Source organism: Rattus norvegicus, chromosome 2 (assembly GCF_036323735.1).
Source record: "Rattus norvegicus strain BN/NHsdMcwi chromosome 2, GRCr8, whole genome shotgun sequence".
NCBI lineage: Eukaryota > Metazoa > Chordata > Mammalia > Rodentia > Muridae > Rattus > Rattus norvegicus.
Genome location: NC_086020.1, coordinates 200,223,815 through 200,246,426, shown reverse-complemented (window position 1 = coordinate 200,246,426; position 22,612 = coordinate 200,223,815). Strand labels below are relative to the sequence as shown.

Below are 22,612 nucleotides of genomic sequence, written 5' to 3'. Positions count from 1 at the left end.
TTAAATGCCACCAAGTTAGTCCTGGCCAAGTTACCATAATCTCCTTTGTCTTTCCCTAATTGATTAGATATCATCTCTCCTGATTTGACTGGCCTTGTAGGGACTTCTGCAATTCTTCACAACTGTGTCCAAACTAAAAAATGACTTATGGACCCAATGGCTAAGGAATCAATACAATGTTCCAGGCATCAATACAGCAAAAACTTGATGGAAGACTTTAAAATGATTCAGAAAAGCCTTGAAATCAACACATTCTCTAACAATTCAGGCTGGGATTAAAATACCCCCAAATGGAAATGAACCCTTTTCCAATTTGGCAGTGTGTTGCAATATCAAGTCCGCATTCCTCTATTTTCTAATAATCTATCCTCACCAACATCCTGTTTCCCATTTTAGTGGTTGGAAAAGATAACAGTTCCTTTATTTTTAAGTTTTTTATTGCATATATTATGTATTTACATTTCAAAGTTATGACCTTTCCCAGTTCCCCCCTCTCCCATCCACCCTCCCCTGCTTCTATGAGGATGCTACTCCTCCCACCCATCCACTCCCACCTCAACATCAAGGCACTCCCCTACACTGGGAAACAAGCCTTCACAGGACCAAGAGCTTCTCTTCCTATTGATGGCAGACAATGCCATACACATGCAGCCATAGCCACGGGTACCTCCATGTGTACTCATTGGTTGATGATTTAGTCCCTAGGAACTCTGGGGGGTTCTGGTTGGTTAATATTGTTGTTCTTCCTATGGGGTTGTAAACCCCTTCAGCTCCTTCAGTCCTTTTATTAACTAATCCATTAGGGAACCCATCCTCAGTCCAATGGTTGGCTGTGAGCATCTACCTCTGTATTTATAAGGGTCTAGCAGAGTCTCTAAGGTGACAGCTTTATCAGGTTCTGTCAGCAAGCACTTCTTGGCATCCACAACAGTGTCTAGGTTTGGTGTCTGCATATGGGATGGATCCCCAAGGGAGAGTAGTCTCTAGATGGCCTTTCCTTCAGTCTCTGCTCTACTTTTTCCTCCCAGTATTTCTTCCCTTAAGTGTTATCTTACCCCTTCTAAAAAGAACAGAAGCATCCACACTTTGGTCTTCCTTCATCTTGAGTTTCATATCGCCTGTGAATTTTACTTTGGGTATTCCAAGCTTTTGGGCAAATATATACTTATCATTGAGTGCATACCATGTGTTTCTTTTGTGACTGGGTTACCTACTCAGGATGATGTTTTCTAATTCCATCCATTTGCCTAAGAATTTCATGAAGTCACTGCTTTTAATAGCTGAGCAGTATACCATTGTGTAAATGTATCACATTTTCTGTATCCATTTTTCTTTTGAAGGACATCTGGGTTCTTTCCAGGTCCTGGCTATTATAAATAAGGCTGCTATGAACATAGTAGAGCATGTGTTCTTTTTATATGTTGAAGCATCTTTTGGGTATATGCCCAGGAGTGATATAGCTGGGTCCTGAGGTAGCAATATGTCCAGTTTTCTGAGGAACTGCCAGACTGATTTCCAGAGTGATTGTCCCAGCTTGCAAACCCACCAACAATGGAGGAGTGTTCCTATTTCTCCACATCCTCTACAGCTGTCACCTGAGTTTTTGACCTTAGCCATTCTGACTGGTGTGAGGTAGAATCTCAGGGTTGTTGTGATTTGCATTTCCCTGATGACTAAGGATGTTGAACATTTCTTTAGGTGCTTCTTGATCATTCAGTATTCCTCACATGAGAATTCTTTGTTTAGCTCTGTATCCAATTTTTAATAGAATTATTTGGTTCTCTGGAGTCTAACTACCTTCTTATATATTGGATATTAGCCCTCTATTGGATGTAGGATTGGTAAAGATCTTTTCCGTATCTGTTGGATGCTGTTTTTTCCTATTGACAGTGTCCTTTGCCTTACCAAAAGAAAATAAATAAATAAAAGATAACAGTACTTTCCTAACAGGAATTTTAAGACCTTTAAGAACCTAATTCACAAATCCCACCTGGAGAAGTCTGTTCTCCTAGGAGTGCTGTCACTCCTAAGTTCACAGGCTCACAGGCTCACAGGCTCACAGAAGAAACAGGCTCCAGTCAGAGACATTAAAACCAACTAACACCAGAGATAACCAGATGATGAGAGACAAGTGCAAGAACCTAACAAACAGAAACCAAGGCTACTTGGCATCATAAGAACCGAGTTCTCCCAGTACAGCAAATCGTGGATAACCCAACACACCAGAAAAGCATGATTCAGATTTAAAATCACAACTCATGATGATGACATTAAGAAGGACATAAATAACTCCCTTCAAGAAATGCAGGACAACACAGGTAAACAGGTGGAAGCCCTTAAAGAGGAAACACAAAAATCCCTTAAAGAATTACAGGAAAACACAACCAAACAGGTGAAGAAATTGAATAAAACCCAAACCATCCAGGATCTAAAAATGGAAATAGAAACAATAAAGAAAGCACAAAGGGAGACAATCCTGGAGATAGATAACCAAGGAAAGAGATCAGGAGTCATAGACACAAGCATCACCAACAGAATACAAGAGCTAGAAGAGAGAATCTCAGGTGTAGAAGATACCATACTAAACATTGATACAACAGTCAAAAAATGCAAAATGCAAAAAGCTCCTAACCCAAAACATCCAGGAAATCCAGGACACAATGAAAAGATAAAACCCAAGGATAATAGGTATAGAAGAGAGCAAAGATTCCTGACCTAAATGGCCAGTAAATATCTTCAACAAAATTATAGAAGAAAACTTCTCTAACCTAAATAAAGAGATGCTCATGAACATACAAGACACCTGCAGAACTCCAAATAGACCGGACCAAAAAAGAAATTCCCCCTGTCACATAATAATCAAATCAGTGAATGTACAAGGAAAGAATATTAAAAACACTAAGGGAAAATGGTCAAGTAACATATAAAGTCAGACCTATCAGAATTATACCAGACTTCTCATCAGAGACTATGAAAGCCAGAAGATCCTGGGCAGATGTGATACAGACCCTAACAGAACACAAATGCCACCACAAGCTACTATATTCAGCAAAGTTCTCAATTACCATAGACGGAAAAACTAAGATATTCAATGACAAAACCAAATTTATACAATATCTTTCCACAAATCCTGCCCCACAAAGAATAATAGATAGAAAAATGCAACAGAAGGAGGGAAATTACACCCTAGAAAAAGCAAGAAAGTAATCTTGCTACAAAACCAAAAGAAGAGAGACACACAAACATAATCCCACCTCTAGCAACAAAAAGAACAGGAAGAAACAATTACTTTTCCTTAATAGCTCTTTAACATCAATGGATCAATTCCCCAATAAAAAGACATAGACTAACAGACTGGATACATAAAGAGGACCCAGCATTTTGCTGCATACAGTAGACATACCTCAGTGACAAAGACAGACACTACCTCCAAGTAAAAGGCTGGAAAAAAATTTCCAAACTAATGGTCCCATGAAACAAGCTAGAGTAGCCATTCTAATATAGAATATAATCAACTTCCAACAATAAGTTATCAAAAATGGAATAAGGAAGGACATGTCATACCACCAAAGGACACTTTTATTTCACCAGAAGAAAAATCTACTAGGATGAATGCTCAATCCTGACCATCTATGCTCCAAATGCAAAAGAAACTTTACTGAAGCTCAAAGCACACATTCCATCACACATAAAATAATGGGAGACTTCAAAACCTCACTTTGGTCAATGGACGGATCATGGAAACAGAAACTAAACAGTCACAGTGAAACTAACAGATGTTATGAAGCAAATGAATTTAACAGTTATCTATAGAACATTTCATCCTAAAACAAAAGAATATACATTCTTCTCAATACCTTATGCTACCCCCTCCAAAACTGACCATATATCGGTCACAAAACAGGCCTCAATAGATACAAATAGATTGAAATAATCCTATGCATTCTATCAGACCACCAAGGACTAAGGCTGATCTTCAATAACAACAAAAACAACAGAAAGACTACATACAAATTGGAAGGTGAAAAATGCTCTACTCAATGATAACTTGGTCAAGGAAGAAATAAAGAAATTAAAGACTTTTTAGGATTTAATGTAAATGAAGGCACAACATACCCAAACTTATGGGACACAATGAGGAGCAGTGCTAAGAGGAAAACTCATAGCTCTGCCTCCAAAAAGACACTGGAGAGATCATATACTCACTCTACTCACAGCTTGAAGCACTCCTGAAAGATATAAAACAAACAGAAGAAAATATACCCAAGAGGAATAGGTGGCAGGAAATAATCAAACTCATGGCTAAAATCAACCAAGTAGAAACAAAAAGAACTAGGGGAGGGAGGCAGTAAGCAGAGGGAGGTGACATCCTTATAGAAGGGAGGGAGAGGGGTAAGGGGCTTATGTACAGGAAACTGGGAAAGGGAATAACATTTGAAATGTAAATAAGAAATACCCAATATATATATATTTATTTATTTATTTATTTATTTATTCAAAAAATGAGATCTGTACAAATAATCAACAAAACCAGGAGTTGGTTCTTTGAGAAAATCAACAAGATACATAAACGCTTAGCCAGACTAACCATGGGGCATAGACACAGTAACCAAATTAAGAAAATCAGAAATGAAAAGGAAGACATATCAGAAACTGAGGAAATCCAAAAAGTCATCAGATCCTATTACAAAAGCTTCTACTCAGCAAAACTGGAAAATCTGGATAAAATGGACAATTCTCTAGACAGATACTAGATACCAAAGTTAAATCAGGATCAGATAAACCTTCTAAACATTCCCATAACCCTTAAAGATAAGTCATTAAGAGTTACCCAACCAAAAACACCACAGGATCAGATGGGTTTAGTGTAGAATTCTATCAGACCTTCAAGAAGACCTAATTCCAATACTCTTCAGACTATTGTACAAAATAGAGACAAAAGGAACACTACCCAATTCTTTCTTTGAAGCCACAATTATGTTCATACCTAAACCACACAAAGACTCAACAAAGGAAGAGAAATTCAGGCTAGTTGCACTTATGAATATCATTGCAAAAATATTCCATATAATTTTCACAAACTGAATCCAAGAACACATCAAAATGATCATCTATCATGATCAAATAGGCTTCATCCCAAGGAAGCAGGGATGGATCTGAAACCCAACAAAGTAGTCCACTTTATAAACAAACTCAAAGAAAAAACCACGTAATTATCGCAATAGATGTTGAGAAAGCGTTTGACAAAATCCAACACCCTTTCATGATAAAAGGTTTGCAAAGATCAGGAATTCAAGGCCCATACCTAAACATAGTAAAAGCCATATACAGCAAATCAGTAGCTAACATCAAACTAAATGGAGAGAAACTTGAAGCAATCCTAGTAAAATCAAGGACCTGACAAAGCTGCCTACTCTCTCTTTAACTATTCAATACAGTACTCAAATCCTAGCCAAAGTAATTAGACGACAAAAGGAGGTCAAAGGATACAAATTGGAAAGGAAGAAGTCAAAATATCACTATTTGCAGATGATATGATAGTATACTTAAGTGACTCCAAAATTTCTACCAGAGAACTTCTAAACCTGATAAATAACTTCAGCAAAGTGGCTGGGTGTAAAATTAACTCAAACACATCAGTAGCCTTCATCTACTCAAAGGATAAACAGGCTCAGAAAGAAATAGGGAAATGATACCCTTCACAATAGTCACAAACAATGTAAAATAACTTGGTGTGACTCTAACCAAGCAAGTGAAAGATCTGTATGGCAAGAACTTCAAGTCTCTGAAGAAAAAAATCAAAGAAGATCTCAGAAGATGGAAAGACCTCCCATTCTCATGGATTGGCAGAATTAATATAGTAAAATTGCCATCTTGCTGAAGGCAATCTACAGATTCAGTGCAATCCCCATCAAAATTCCAACTCAATTCTTCATAGAGTTAGAAAGAGCAATTTGCAAATTCATTTGGAATAACAAAAAAACCCCTCAGGATAGCAAAAACTATTCTCAACAATAAAAGAACTTCTTGGGGAATCACCATCCCTGACCTCAAGATGTATTACAGAGCAATCGTGATAAAAACTGCATGGTATTGGTACATAGACAGGCAGGTAGACTGATAGAATAGAATTAAAAACCCAGAAATGAACCTACACACTTATGGTTACTTGATGTTTGACAAAGAAACTAAAGCCATCCAGTGGGAAAAAAGATAACATGTTCAACAAATGGTGCTAGTTTAACTGGATTTCAGCATGTAGAAGAATGTAAATGGATCCATTCTATCTCCTTGTACAAAACTCAAGTCCAAGTGGATCAAAGACCTCCACATAAAGCCAGATAGACTGACACTAATAGAAGAGAAAGTAGGGAAGAGCCTTGAACAAATGTGCACAGAGGAAAATTTCCTGAGTAAAAGACCAATGACTTATGCTCGAAGATCAACAATCAACAACTGGGATCTCATAAAATTGCAAAGCTTTTTGTAAGGCAAAAGATACTGTCAATAGGACAGAACAGCAACCAACACTTGGGAAAAGATCTTTACCAATCTTACATTTGATAGAGAACTAATATCCAATATATACAAAAAAACTCAAGAAGTTACACTCCAGACATAATAACCATACTAAAAATATGGAACACAGAGCTAAACAAAGAATTCTCATGTGAGGAATACTGAATGATCAAGAAGCACCTAAAGAAATGTTCAACATCCTTAGTCATCAGGGAAATACAAATCACAACAACCCTAAGATTCCACCTCACACCAGTAAGAATGGCTAAGGTCAAAAACTCACGTGATAGCAGATGCTGGAGAAGATGGGGAGAAAGAGGAACACTCCTCCATTGTTGGTGGGTTTGCAAGCTGGGACAATCACTCTGGAAATCAGTCTGGCAGTTCCTCAGAAAACTGGACATACTGCTACCTCAGGACCCAGCTATATCACTCCTGGGCATATACCCAAAAGATGCTTCAACATATAAAAAGAACACATGCTCTACTACGTCCATAGCAACCTTATTTATAATAGCCAGGATCTGGAAAGAACCCAGATGTCCTTCAAAAGAAAAATAGATACAGAAAATGTGGTGCATCTACACAATGGAGTACCACTCTGCTATTAAAACCAATGACTTCATGAAATTCTTAGGCAAATGGATGGAATTAGAAAATATCATCCTGAGTAGGTAACCCAGTCACAAATTAAACACATGGTATATACTCAATGATAAGTGGGTATTTGCCCAAAAGCTCAGAATACTCAAGGTAAAATTCACAGACTATATGAAGCTCAAGATGAAGGAACACCAAAGTGTGGATGCTTCAGTTTTTCTTAGAGAGGGGAACAAATACAGGGACACTTAAGGGAAGAAACACAGGGACACTGAGTGGAGCAGAGACTGCTCCACCTGGGGAATCCATCCCATACACAGACGGCAAACCCAGATACTATTGTGGTTGCCAAGAAGTGCTTGCTGACAGGAGCCTGATATGGTTGTCACTTGAGAGACTCTGCCAGACACTCAATAATACAGAGGCAGATGCTCACAGCCAATCAACAGGGTCCCCAATGGAGGAGTTAATGAAAGGACTGAAGGAGCTGAAGGGGTTTCAACCACATAGGAAGAACAACAATATCAATCAACCAGAACTTTAGAGCTCCCAGGGACTAAACCACCAACCACAGAGTACACATGGAGGGACCCATGGCTGCAGCCACATATGTAGCAGAGGATGACCTTGTGGGACATCAATGGAAGGTGAGGACTTTGGTTCTGGGAAGTCTCGATGCCCCAGCATAGGGAAATGCCAGGGTAGGGTGGCAGGAGTGGGTGGGTGATGGAGTACCCTCCCAGAAGCAGGAGGAAGGGGAATGTATAAATAAACAAAATATCCAATAAAAAGAAGCTAATTCACAAGATATGCTTTGCCTAACACCTGTCACAAAGTGTACAAAATAATTTTAAGATTCTTTTATATAAGACAGCCTTGTCCTCTGTGGGGCAGCTTTATTAATGTAATTTCTTTTTTAATTTCAGTGTTGAAAGTCTTTTTAACCCAACCCTTTCTTTCTTTCTAAGTAGTATAAGAACTCTATTTGTCCTGGTTTTATTTATTCCAGGTTAACAATTTCCTAACACTTGACTTATCATCGTGTGAAAGTGTTTTCATATCTCATACTTGGTTGCCTGTCTAAGAAGTCTATTACTATCATTCTTCAACTCAAGTACCAAGCTCTTCTCAACTCCAAATCTTACAGAAGAGGCATCTTTCTTGTGTCCCTAATTATCTCTACTTTATTTTGTAATGTTATTTAAAAAAATCCTTTGAATTTCATTTTGTTCCCCAGAACTTATTGCAATTTCATTGTTTGGGGGAGGATGTCATGTCTCCATAAAAATCTTCAAGTCATTAAAATGGAAAGGAAGTGACTGCAACCTTCAACACCGAGCTTGGTGGCCTAGAGATGCCACCAATCACTCACAATCTTTATACTTAGAATCACAAGGGGGCAAGACTGTGTCAGATTCTGTATACCTTCACAGGGTTGAGATAGAAAGGCAGGAGATCTTTGTGTTAAGCTCCTTTTCAAGAACACTCACCCTTAGGAGCTCCATTGAGGAACCACTCAAACTGGGACCTTGCTGGGAGTCCCTGAGCTCTGAAGTTATCCCATTTTAGAGCAACTTAAAAGCCTTTCGCCCATGGCATGTACAGCATCAGGAAAGAAGTGAATGGAATACCAACACTTGAATCTGAAATTACCTAGGTCTGCTAGATAGATCTTACTTCTCTGCTTTTACTATGATAAACTTGGCCAATGCCAAGTACGATCTTCTCTGATGTTTTTGCTTTTCATTGTGATTATCTTTAAGACTCACTGCCTTTAAAGACATATACATGTTCACCACGATCTTCTTCTTTTCTCCTAAAAAGCTTATATTTCCTAGAAAAGGCATCATTTCTTGTCTCCCTAATGATCTTTGTTTGTTTCTTTTTAAAAGATGCATTCTTATATATTCTTTGAATTTTATTTTTATTTTTTAAGTAGAGAGAAACTCTGTCCAACATAATACCTACTCATTATTTTCTTGATTCCTCTTATTCAGATCATGAATAAAGATATTAAATAACAGTCCTCATTTCTTACCCATGATGTTTTTCTAAATGCAATTTAATAATCCTGTGCGAAAGCCTTATCTCCAACAAAATATAATGTTTGTTCATCTCCTTCTCAAATGGTGCACTTCTACCCTTAGTAAAACTCTACGACAGGCTTGAGAGATGGGTCAGTGGATAAAGCACTTTATACATATAAAGTGTTTAAGCACCAGAGTTTGGAGCCACAAAATCAATGTAAAGCCAGATATGTTAGTGAACATCTTTAATCCTAGCACTCCTACACTGAGCTGAGAGATGAAGACATGAAAGTGGAGAAACCTGTGGGTCATGGCCACTCTAAAGTCAAAAGAGCCCTTTCAAGGGAGTTGTTCCAAAATCATCAGAACACAGAGATATTACATTGTAATTCATAACTATAGAAAAATATAGTTATGAAGTAGCAGAGAGAATAATTTTATGGTTGTGGATCGTCACAATATGAGGCACCTATTAAAGGCTCATGGCATTAGGACGGTTGAGAAACTGTGCTGTTGAGACTCATTAGCGAGCTAGACAAGGTTGTGCAAAGCAATTTCTGACACCAAAGGCTGCCTTCTGACTGCTACACATGCAACACGTCAGGTACATACAAGATTTATACATGTGAATACCTGCCTATACACACTGTACACAAAAACACACACCATCTTTTTAAATTCTATGGCAAAATAAGAATTAGAAAACTTTGTTTTACTAATTTCTACATATTCACATGATATTATTAGAAATGTCTAGGAAGCTCTGCCGTAAAGTAACCTGTTTGACTCGGTATTTGTCAAACTTACTTATTTCGTTGAACACTTAATAGCTTTCTACAAAATAATCTTGTGACCATGATGGTCTAAAGAATTTCTTGCAGCCTGGCCTTAAAAGAATGCCATGGAAACAGACAAAGGCATAATCAGTTCAGTTATAGTTTATATCTTACCTTTCTCTAATGTCCTTCAAATAAGGAAAATTAAATTGATCTGAATTGACATTATTTGTCTTTTCAGATACCCAACTGGAATTGTTATACAATATTTCCTATTCTTCTGAGTAATGGGAAGTAATTTGATGACTATTATATTATTTTCCCTGATATTAAATTTGCATTGACCAGTTTCTATAGTCCCAGATGTACACATTGGTGCGTCATTAGCCAGTCAGTTTCCTAAGCACTTCAAATGCATTAGTCCCTTCTAGATGCACACTGGTCATATCAGATTGATGCAATGGTTTTATATTTTCAAATATGGAAACATATGGTTATGATTCATGTGATTCCTGTTTGCACAGGTAGTAGGGGTGAGATGAAGATGTAAACCAAGGTTTTTCTTCCTTTTAATGACTATTCATTTCATGTTTACTTCTCTGGGTCTTTGAGTGGCTGTCTCTGTCTCCACTGGGCATAGAGCTCCACTTTGACATCCATTCAAACAAGAGGCTCTTCTCTAAGTCTCCTGGCTTCACAGAACTCTGACTGCTATTTCTTGCCCCTGAAACCTCCCTTCCCTCCTGCATTTGTTCATAATGTCCCATCTCTGTCCATGAGAATTCTGCAAGACTGTTTTGTTTTGGTGTTTGATTTTGGATTTTCGGGTTTTCCCCTCTTTAGCATCAGGTCTGCCATCTTATTTTAGTTCCTAGCTTAGCAGTCATGAGCCAATTCTAGTTCCAGACTTTTCAGTGAGTTCAGACCAACGTTACCACCTCTCTTTATAGATCATAACATTCACTTTTCTTTCTCCAAGAGTACTTTCTCTTCTCTCGACTGAAATTCTGCTTATGCCTTGAAGACTGTGTGCTAACTCATCAATAAAGCCTACTTAAACTCTCCTATGCAAAGCTAGCTAGTCCTCTCTTTCTCTTTCACCTCACTCTGTTATAGCATGTCTGGGCTTAATGGAACTGCTTGGCTATTTCTAACAAAAATGTCCAAACAACAGCTATTGATGCTTACTTAGGCTTTCGAACTTCATAAAAAAAAAGGATTAACAATTGATAAGTGGGATCTCTTGAGATTGGAAAGCTTCTTTAAGGCAAAGGACACTGTCATTAGGACAAAACAGCAACCTAAAGATTGGCAAAAATTCTTTACCGGCGCTATACTCTATAGAGGGTTAATATCCAAAATATACAAAGAACTCAAGAAGTTAGACCCCAGGAAACCAAGTAACCCAATTAAAAAATAGGGTAGTGAGCTAAACAAAGAATTTTCAACTGTGAAATCTCAAATGACCAAGAAGCATCTAAAGAAATTTTCAGTATCTTTGGTTATCAGAAAATTCAAATCAAAATGACCCTGAGTTTCTACCTTGTACTAATCAGAATGGTTAAGATCAAAAACTCAGGGAACAGCAGATGTTGACAAAGATGTGGAAAAAGAGGAACACCCCTCCATTGTAGATGGGATTGCAAGCTGGTATAACCACTTTGGAAATTAATCTGGCGGTTCCTCAGAAAATTTGAAATAGTTCTTTCTGAAGACCCAGCTATACCAATTATACCCAAAAGATGCTCCTACAAATAACAAGGACACATGTTCCACTATAGTCATAGCAGCCTTATTTATCATAAGACAAAGCTGGAAACAACCCAGATGTCCCTTAACAGAGGAATGGATACAAAAAATGTGGTACATTTACACAATAGAATACTACTCCTCAGCTATTAAAAAACACAACTTCATGAATTTTGCAGGCAAATGTATGGAACTAGAAAATAACATCCTGAGTGAGGTAATCCAAACCCAAAAGTACATGGTATGCACTCTCTGATAAGTGGATATTAGCTCACAGCTCAGAATACAATTCACAGACCATATGAAGCTTAACAAGAAGGAAGGCCAAAGTGTGGATACTTCAATCCAACTTAGAAGGGGGAACAAAATAGTCACAGGAGGTAAAGGGTGGGAGAGACCTAGGTGAGAGAGGGAAGAGGGGAAAGGGTGGCAGGATCAAGTACAGGAAGAAACAGGAGAAAAGTCCAGAGGGTTTGGAGAATGAATAGAAATAAGTAACAATGGGGGATGGGGAATGTGAGGAACCACTAGAAAGTCCCAGACACCAGGGATGTGAGATGCTCCCAGGACCCAATGGGAATGGCATTAGTTTAAATACCCACAGAGGGGAGATAGAACCCGAAGAGACCATCTCCTGTAGATAGGCATGGCCCCCCAGTTGAGGGATGGGGCCATCCATCCATCTCAAAATTTTCAACCCAGAATTGTCCCTGTTGAAAGGAAATGCAGTGACAAAAAATGAAGCAGAGACTGAAGGAAAGGCTATCCAGAGACTGCCCCACCTTGGGATTCATCTCATCTGCAGACACCAAACCCCAACCCTACTGATGATGCCAAGAAGTGCTGTCCTCTGAGAGGCTCTGCCAGCATCTGACTAAGACAGATGAAGATACTCACAGCCAACAATTGACTGAGTCTGGGGACCCCAATGAAAGAGTTAGGGGAAGGACTGAAGGAGCTCAAGGGGATTGAAACCCCATAGGAAGAACAACAATACCAGGACCCCTGCAGAGTTCTCAGGGTCTAAACCACCAACAAAGAGTATACAAGTAGAGAATGGCTTTATTTGGCATCAGTGGGAGGGGAGACCCTTGGTTGTGTGGAGACTTGTTGCCCCAGGAGAGGTGGATTCTAGAGGGGTGAGGCAGGAGTGAGTGTGTGTGTGTGTGTGGGAGAGCACCCTCTTAGAGGCAAAGGAGGAGTGCTAGGATGGGAGATTTGTGAAGGGGAGACCGGGAAGGGGGATAACATTTGAAATGTAAATAAATAAAATAATTTTAGAAAAAAAAAGCTTTAGATACATTACAAGCTGAAATTTCCCCCCAATATCTCCATTCGTTTTGAACTACTATTATCCCTTTCGAAATATGAGGGAACACAGGTGCAGAGAATGAGTCAGATTTCCTAAGATATTACATGTCAAAAAGCCAGACTTACACTCAGCTCTGTCTATCTACGGGATCTGAAACATTAGCTATTTAATAGCATGGCTGTGTTTTATTCTTGGTCCTTTCAAGTGTTTATAGACTTGGTAATCCTAACTAATCCTATAAAGCATGCATGGCTAGATTGGCTTCACATCCATCTTCTTAGATCTTCTGGAATATGTGGCCTACACAGTCCATCAGCTCTAACACCACAGTCTTCAGTCTCCCACAGCGAAAGACCATCTGAGATCTTGGAGGAAATCCAATAGTAAAAGAGCCTCTTTGGTACTCACTACTCATGCAAGCATCTAGAACCAGCATGCCGTCAGGCTGGTTTTCACAGGCTTCTATGGGCACCATTCCGGAAACACCCGAGATAGTGGACTACTTCCAGCCTCTGACCTCAGCCCTTGAAGCTGAGATTTTCTATTCAGTCACCACGGTGTGAAATGTGCAGGGCCAACTACGCATACAGAAACCTTCTAAAGTTAAATCCACAAGCAGAGTTCGAAACTGTTCACGTGTAAGTCCCAGCCCTTATCTGAAGCTCATGAGAAGAGTTATGGCTTTGAATGTAACACTTTCAGGAATTTTGAATGGTAAGACAGTGCACATATATTATGTTTTGAGAATACCCAAGGTAAAATATCAACAGCCTTACTCAATCAAGCATTTTACACAATTATTCTCACTGGGGGAAGAAAAGGAGACAATACATGGTTATTGGCTGTCTCTCCAAATTACTTTATATCACGTGAGGCTGTGTTTCAGGAGTACTTTGGGAAAAGGTCTTCATTTTCACATTTTCTGTTTAAATTTGAGAATGGTAAATAAGAGATTTCTGTCTGTAATAAGTAGAATGACTGAATATCATGGTGGTTATGGTCTAGAATTTGGAACTTGGCGAGTTCTAAGTTCAAAGTTCAGTTTTCTTCTCATTTGACTGGGTCAATCTTGGGCAAGTGGCACACCCTCTTCTATTTACATGTTCCCCGCCTGTAAAATTAGTCTGACTATTCATAGAGTTGACATAAAGATTAAATTAACTTATAAACATAAGACAGTGCTGGGTCATACTACATTGAATTTAGTTGCTATAATTATTGTGTTCTCACTGGGAGCTAGCACGGGCTCAGCAAAGTTTCCCCACGGAGAAGGCTATATGGAAAGATAAACTGTGCTCAAACACCATGTTGTTATCCACAATACAAAATAAGTGCCACAACATTATGACCAGTCAAAACCTTATGACCAGTGTATCCTCTTTCCTGCAATTAAACCTGCACATGGCGTCAGATAATCTCCCAAAGTCTGCATTGTAAGTGCAGGAGCAGGAAATTTAAATGGCTTTCATGTTAATAACATCAGGCTGAAACATCCTGACATCCACATCTTACCAGATGCTCACTTCTTCCAAAGGGGAGGGGAGAGTTTGAGGGCATCCAGGTCGCCAGTCCTCTTCCTCAGGCAGCAATGACACCTAATGCCACCCTGTTTTTCAGGAGATCCCTTTTCCTAGGCTTCCCGTCATTGATGAGTTTATTTTCCCATTTGTCAGATACATTAATATAGGAAGTAAGGTTAATGTCATCTCTGTTATGTCTGCCATGTATATTTCAGTCCCAGAGCACGTCTATGACAGAAAGGTGACATTGACTCTCAATTTGGATAACTTCCATGATGAGTCTATAGTGTTGTTGTGTGAAGTGAACCTTATCTCCCTCACGTTGAGTCCCTAGGAGATAACCCCCCACACCTGCTAACAAGAACTGCTTGGACTAGTGACACAGACTGGAGGACCCTGAAGCAATTCCTCTGGAATATGAAAGGGACTGCAGAATATTTTCTTGCAATTTCTGACCCCTTATTTATGGTCCTTTAGGACTAAGTGTTCCCAATGTCTACATTCTGACTGGGAGACAATCTACTCACATACTTGATGGGTTTTTCAAACCATCCATCCCAACAGTGGTCATTTTTTTTCTTGCATTCTAAAGTACACTGAATCCTTATCATGTTGCCTTCTCCATGACGAAAAGCTGCAAACCTGTCTGTCACTGATTCTCAAAGGACTTACAGCTTAAGCACTACCTTAATCTGCTTCTGCAGATTGGGCGTTTTTTTAGATCTCTGCCATGGTTACTTATGTAAGCTTAGTATGTAAATACCCTTTAGCTATTTGCCTAATAGAGGAAGAGCTAGTCAAAAATGAAGAAAATATTATGCTATAACATTCTATTATGTTCTTGTCTCTGTCCTCAGCAAAATTCCATTATAAGAAGTATTAGAATATATGTGGCAAGAGAAAGGGATGAACAATTGCCAACATCTTCCTGCCTTCTTTCTCTTGCTGCAAGCGGTGACATAATGCCTCTCTGGTTTAGTTGTGTGCATTTCTTTAGTGAAGTAACATTTTAATGCTAGAAGCATCAGTGCTGAAATCGTCCTTTTTACTGCAGAGCTTCTCGCTAGAGATCCCCCACACCTGTGTTTGCCTCTCCCAGGATGAGTTTACACTGTTCAGACAGGGACTGGGTGTCACAAGCTCTAGCACAGTATGTAAGGGACCAGCTTTGGTGTCTGCAGCTCCCTATGCCAGTCTGTGAAATGAAGGGCTGAATAGACGATGTCTTAAAATCCCTTTTAGATCTCAAACTTTTACCAATATTTTTGAGAATTAGCTTATGTTGTTTCCTCTCCCCTTTTTTTTATTAATGTATTTTTATTATGTACAACATCTGTATGTTTCTGAAGTATCTTTGTGGTTGTTCCAGAGATGGAATCTCAAGTTCTGGCCCATCCTTGGACTTCTTCTAAATAAAAAAAAATGTTCAATTTCATATGTAGCTTTAAACCTTAAGGTTATATGTTTATTCTTAAAGAGAATTCTTAAATTTTCTGTCCTGTAAGTTCCACAAAACCTGTATTTGTCCATGGGTAGTTTAGAAAAAAATATAAGTAAGTGCCTCAAAAAAGGAATTAAAAGAAAAGAGATGAGCAAAAGACTAGAAAGAAAATAGGCCAGATATTCAATGCCGGACAAATTCTTTGCTTAAGTACCAAGTTGGGCTTGACCCAGTGAGTTTCATGGATGCCAAAATAGTGACAGGAATCTGTCATTTAAAACTTCTTAAGTCTATTTAAGACTTCTTCCTAACAGAATTTTAATCTCAGCCATTTGGAAGACTGAGGCAGGAGAATCACAGCATAAAGGTCCTTCTGGAGCATGGATAGGGTTGTAGGATAGCAACTTAATGAGACCGTATCACAAGCATAAAGTAGAAAGAGGACTGTAAATACATCCCTGTGGCAAGCATTTACCAAGCATGTGTGAAAGCACACGTTCAATCCCCAGAACCAATACATTCGCACTTAGTGAAACTTCACTGTATAATACCTTGTCCCGAGACAATATGGGAGAAACATACATTCAGTGGGCTTGCTCCCTCCGTGCTCTCACAGAAACATCACAGCTGAGTCACAGAAAATAAAAATCTACCATGGAGGTCTGTACAAGGTACTATGAGATCACGGTGAGACCAGCCAACATCAGGGGTACTGAAAAACAAAGGAACGTAACATTCATGAGTTCAGCTTCAAAGGCAGAAAATGTTCTGTACACGGAAGTTAACACTTTACATGGGGCACACAAAGAAAAAGAAAGCTGCCAATATTTGCCTTGACAATTGCCCCAAGCACAGTTTTGGTCACGCCATCACTCATGACTGCAGTGGCCGTTGTAGAATGGGATCGGATCCTCTGGTTCAGGTGTATGGAGCCTGAAGACACTTAGCCCATCTTGCATCATTTTCTTGAGTTCTTAAAGCATTTCTCACAGCTTAACACACTGCCTTTCCAGTGGCTAGAGTGGGCTTTCTAAGTTCCTCAGCTGTCTACAGACAACCCCAAGCAAGGAACTTTCGACATTTTTAACTTTCTCCATTAGGAGAAAATAACATTTTGAAATGAATTAATGGGCATCCCTTGGTGCTCAGATATATTCAATTTCAAAACTCTTTATTCAAATGAGCAGTTTAAAAAATCTTTTCTGAGCAATTACCATTTTTACAGACATGGAATAAAGCATGACTCATCTGGCAGTACTTCAAGAAACTACAACACACAGAATGAAAAAGAGCCTGAATTCTAAGCATGCAGTGTTAGGTAATAGCATCTTCATGAGGAAAAGAGAATCTCAGAATAGTCATGGTTGGCACTGTGTATGTACTTGGAATGAACTGGACGCTTCTGCACTCGAGGCGCCAGAGGAACAGAAACCCTTTTGCATCTTTCTGAAGCATTCTACAGCAGCAAACACTGCAGTAAGCTGCCGTACACGCCTGTTTATTATTGTGTCTGGTGGAACTCCCTGAGCAGCTCACCTTGCATTTATGCATGGCCCTCTGCCTCCATGGAAGTTTGAAAACACATGAAGAGTCTCTCCCTGCTATCTTAACTTCCATTCTCTTTGATGGATTGCAACGGGCAAGCAGTGCCTTGCATGAGAGAAGAGTTTTCAATCATGAGGAAACTCCGAGTCTCTGCAATTGATACTGAAATTATGATGCTGCCATCGCATCTCACCCAGTGGGGAATTTGCAAAAATGAAGGGGGGAAAAAAGATTCAGTACCAAGGCAATGTCACATTGCGGTGAAGATAGTTGACTCAAGTGTTGGGCTTGGAGTCTAGCTGTCCTTTTGCAGAAATCACAGTCATCTTAAAATTCAGTTCATAGGAGAGAGTTGAAATATGGAAATTTAGTTTTTCGATTTTGATTGAACAGAGATCAGTAATTAAGCTGAAGTATTGTGAACTACAAGCATTGAGGAACGGAGGACATGGCTCAGTGGGTAAGGCATTTGTTCAAACACAACCATGAGAATCTGAGTTCGGATCCCCAGTACCCACACAAAAGACTTGTAAAACCAAGTACTTGGGCAGTGACGAGACAGCCAGATTACACAGGCTCATTGGCAAACCTGCCCAGTGAGTGACAAATCCTGTCTTAAAAAAATATGATTCGAAGGAATAGAGGAAGACACCTAACATGGACCTCTGCCTTCTACATGTGCAGACAAAAAGGAATTTCTGTCTTTCCACTCTCCAATGTTTTCGATGCATTATAAGAATCTTTTATTTCTTATTCTCCCACTTCTTACCTGGGTACAGAAAAATAAAGCTTTATTTAAAAGGCTACAATGATAGATGTCTTAAAGAAAGGTCCAGTGATCAGTTCAATTAAGCAAATGGCGGTTGCTTGAAGATTAGTGTTAAAATAGAAGCTTAGCAATTCTTACCATTCCTACCTGTGAGAAACATGTCTGGCCAACCCATTAACAGTTCTGACTTACTGGATACATACCCGATGTTAAACATGCTTCAGGGTTATCTTATTCCGTTCTCACAGCAACCCACTGAAGTAGATATGATAGGCCCCTTTCTAGACGGGGCTTGAAGTGGCCAAAAATCACCTTACTAGTTAATAGTAGCAATGCAGAACCCTCACACAGGACTGCTGGATCCCCATCTTATTGTCACCAATATAGCAACCATAAACTTGTTGTCAAGAGGTAAATCTCTAGTATTCAATCAATAATGTCTACCACATTGCTGCTCTAGAAGTAAACCAAGATGGTTAGAGTAACTTTTGCAAGAATATTACTTATGAAATAGTGGTCTTTATGATTTCCACCTATCGACTGATTTAATAATCACCACAAATAGAGACATAGGAAACTAAGTGAGCACTGAGATCATAAGGAACTTGCCCAAGACCCCCCTTAGTAAGCATTTAGATGTTGGAGCCATCCTTCGAACTTAGATGCTCTGGCTGCTGGGATTCTGCATTAGGTCTAAGTATTATAGTGCTTGGCAGACTCATAATGGAGATGCAGACTAAACGTATGTCCACGTTTCTACCATACCAGGCCAAAGTCTGAAATGTGAATCAATGAGAAGCTGAATCATTGGTAAATCCATGATCAATATGAACAGTGTAATGCATTCTTGAATTATTCTGCTCAATTAAGTTTCTATTACAGAGTTTAATCCATGTATCTGACAGGTGAAAGACGCATAAGAAGGATGACTATGTGAAATGAATCAAACAAACTGTCAAATGACTTTTCAGCAGCTAATGCGTGCACCTCATAAGGCATTGAAAGAGACCTGCTTCACGTGCAGCTATGTTTGCGCAGGTGCACGTGGGGTTCATCCAGTAGGGTGGTCCCAACAAAAGCCTAGTTCAATATCCGCTCTGAGGCACATAGAATTAATCTGTTAATATTGTAAATGAGCACAAAGTGTTTGGTGACACCAAGCATCCTTGCACCACTGATTGAAAGTGGACATTAATTTTTCAATTCTGATGAGCTGAAGAGATTAAGTGCAATTGGTTCCAGCGCTTATGTATAAATACATACACAGCGATTTCATGTAAATTTTTATGTAGCAATTTCTAATGGTCTTACTTACCAAGCGTCACATTTGTAAGACTTTTACAATAAATTAAAGATGTCCCACAGTAATCAGCTAACACTTGTTTCTTGTTTTGTTTTCTCTCTGCAGGTATCCCCAGCATTTCCAGTATTGGTAGTAAGTAAACAATCACCAAACCAAACCTAGGCCAGCTTTGCTTTGTGGTTCAACTCCTTAGAGCTCTTTTCCTGTGTCCATTTCTGATGCAATAGAACATGAGCCGTGGGTATTCAAGTTTCTTGATGGCTGTAGGCACAGGTGTGCTGGGAACACAGATAAAATGGTGACTTGTTCTATAAGATGTTCAATGCCAGTTTTCCTGATGGCTTTGAATTCATAACGGCCACCTAAGCAGAGAATCAATTACTTAGATAAACATTTCATATCTGTGTATACTATTCAATTTAATTACACTTAGTAACCAACAAAAGATGTCACTCTCTCTGTAGGACCGAGTGTGTGTTTTCAATGTATCTGAGATAAGCAAAGGAGTCTTCATGAATAGCTTGGGTGTGTTCATTGAAATTTCAGGAAAATATCATGAGTCTTGGGAGGAAATATTTTAATGCACTAAAATGTAGGTATTGTGAAGGCCTGAAAAAGGTTATGATTATTAATCACCCTAAGGAATTAAATACAGATTGTGCACCACCAATTCTTCTCTCCTAAATTACAGTGATCCACTCATTATGGAGTTCTTTGTTTTCTCTTTGATAAGAAAGGGATATACATACAAAGTATAAGGATAGGACTAAACATTCCTAAAGAAATCTCTTAGCAAATATCCAATCAATTGAGGAGAAACCTTCCCTCCACTCTCTGGATAATCCTTTTCCAACATCCTTACTTTGAGCATCTCCAGCTACTCCAAGAGACTCAGGCTGCAAACCCTCCTCCTGTCTAAATCAGTACAGCCTTACTCATGCTGAAAATGTTCATTACAAACATGCAGCCCAATACTGTTTCAAAGCATAATTTTACACAGTTTTTACAGCATGCCCTTTATGTCCATGGTAAAAAAAAAATCTTGGCGCAACAACTGAGTACCTGATTTAGAAATAAAATATGGAGGGAAGCTTAGTTATGGACTATAAATGGAAAGAAGAATATTTCCCATGATGGTCACTCATCAAAGGCTTCTGCCATAAAAGCTGTGCCAAGGATAACGGTCACAGTGTAAATAACAGCATTTGAAGCATTGCCAAACCCAACACCCTTCTGAAAGCCTTACTCTGATAATCTGGAAAGAAATTTGCCACTTCTTATAAATGCAAGGGCAGCTCTTCTAATTTCTAAATCATCCCAGTTTACTTAAACTTGTGAACAGGCCAAGGCACTTATCTGTTAAGCATTAAGCATGTTGAATACCATGAAAATCAGCGGCTCTGTAATCAGAAGCAGCATTTGCATCCATTTTAACACAAATCGACAATTGCGGCTCTGTCCTTGTGATCTTCCAAACATGGTATTGGGACTACAGCCATGCCAATGAGAACATTCAGCTCTGGAAAACTAGTATTTCTACTTTAGTGCTTGCTTCTGCCTATGTATGTACCTCAAAATGCTCCTTTTGGGCCCTGACAACTGCTGTTGGGCAATTTTAGAGCAGAGGGAGCTAGAACAGTTCTCATGATCTGACATATCCAGAAGTTCAGAAATGGATGAATGGAAAAGTAGTTCTTTGGTGCTGGTATGTGTTTCTGTTCCGAGAGGCAGATGTGTGTTGCATGGACCTCTGACTGTATCTGCTCACTCCACATCTCATCTGGCCGCCTCCACCCCATCCCCCATCTCTGAGCATCAGCAGATGTTGACCTTTTATGCATTGAATCAGGAAATTCCAATTTTGTTTTGCACAGTTACCTTTTGAAATCAGTGGTGACCTGAAAGGATTCTGTGCTGTGCTGTGGAAAAATGTAGAAATCTTAATGATCAGGAACCTGAGAAAATTTTACCGCTAATACCTATGAGAAAAAAAACCCTGTGACTCAAAATTATATTCTATAAGTCTGAATGTCTCTGGCTCTTCATCTTAAAGTACAATGGGTATTTTGGAATTTGTTTTGTTTTGTTTTGTTTCTAACCAGCAAGGTGAAAGAGCATTTAGGGTTCACCCCATATCACAAAAGACAAGCTTGCCTGTTGCCTGGCTTTTAAGGTAAAGCGATTCACAATAACACCATCAACTCCAATGGTGTGTTCCAGGTGTGTTTAATGGCACAAGCAAGTTCCTTCTTTGTGGCCTTCTCTGGTGCCTGTTGTGTGCACTGGTGAATTCCTTTCCACTCCAAAGAGTGAGAATTCACATTTAAGTGGTTCATTGACAGACAGGCCTAGAAGATGCAGTTGGTACAGGTACATGGCTTCAAGGTACAAGCCAGGGACAAGGAAGCTGCTTGGATATTTAGCTAAGTCTGGGCATGTCCCAGGGCTTTTCTGTTCACTGTGAAAAAGGAATCAATGAATACAATCCCACCAGCTACCCAGGAAGATCCCACTGTAGCAGATGAAACACCCAAGAGGGTCTGATCATCAAAGTGGTTTTTGTAAAAAAATGAATGATGTATATTATCGATGTAGACTATTGATGTATGTAACCATAAGTTTTACATGCATATGCCATTATTTTACAATGGCTGGGGGATTTAGCTCTAATAGACTTCAGTATAGATCTCATATTGTCAACGTTGGCATTAAGATTCAAATACATGGACAGAGAGGCTATCCTTTCCAATCATCTACTAAGTATATTGAAGAAAACAAATTTCCTATTAAGGTTGTTTGTACCTGCTGCTGTCTATCTACTAGGAAACAGGGTTCTCAAACCTCCCCAAAGCACTTGATCTAAAACCCAGTCATTATGATGTGCTTTGACCCATGGCTGAAAAAAAATACTCATGGTATTGTCAGCAATAAATGAATCCCAAAATAGATCTGTAGCCATTTGAGCCTCATGGCTATTGTTTCTATATAATTTCACATGATGATAATACACTCAGGTCTCAATTTATATGAGATATACATATAATAGTCCAC

General features: G+C 39.1%; 1 protein-coding gene across 5 annotated transcripts in view; it reads left to right on the top strand.

Moving 5' to 3' along the window:
- The window catches only part of Ntng1 (netrin G1), a 363,053-nt gene that overhangs the window by 268,605 nt on the left and 71,836 nt on the right, over positions 1-22,612 (top strand). For all 5 annotated transcript variants that reach the window (NM_001106465.1, XM_017590780.3, XM_008761394.4 and 2 more), the window contains exon 5: positions 19,667-19,693. In NM_001106465.1, the coding sequence (NP_001099935.1) occupies positions 19,667-19,693 (27 nt within the window). The remainder of the gene's footprint in view (positions 1-19,666; positions 19,694-22,612) is intronic.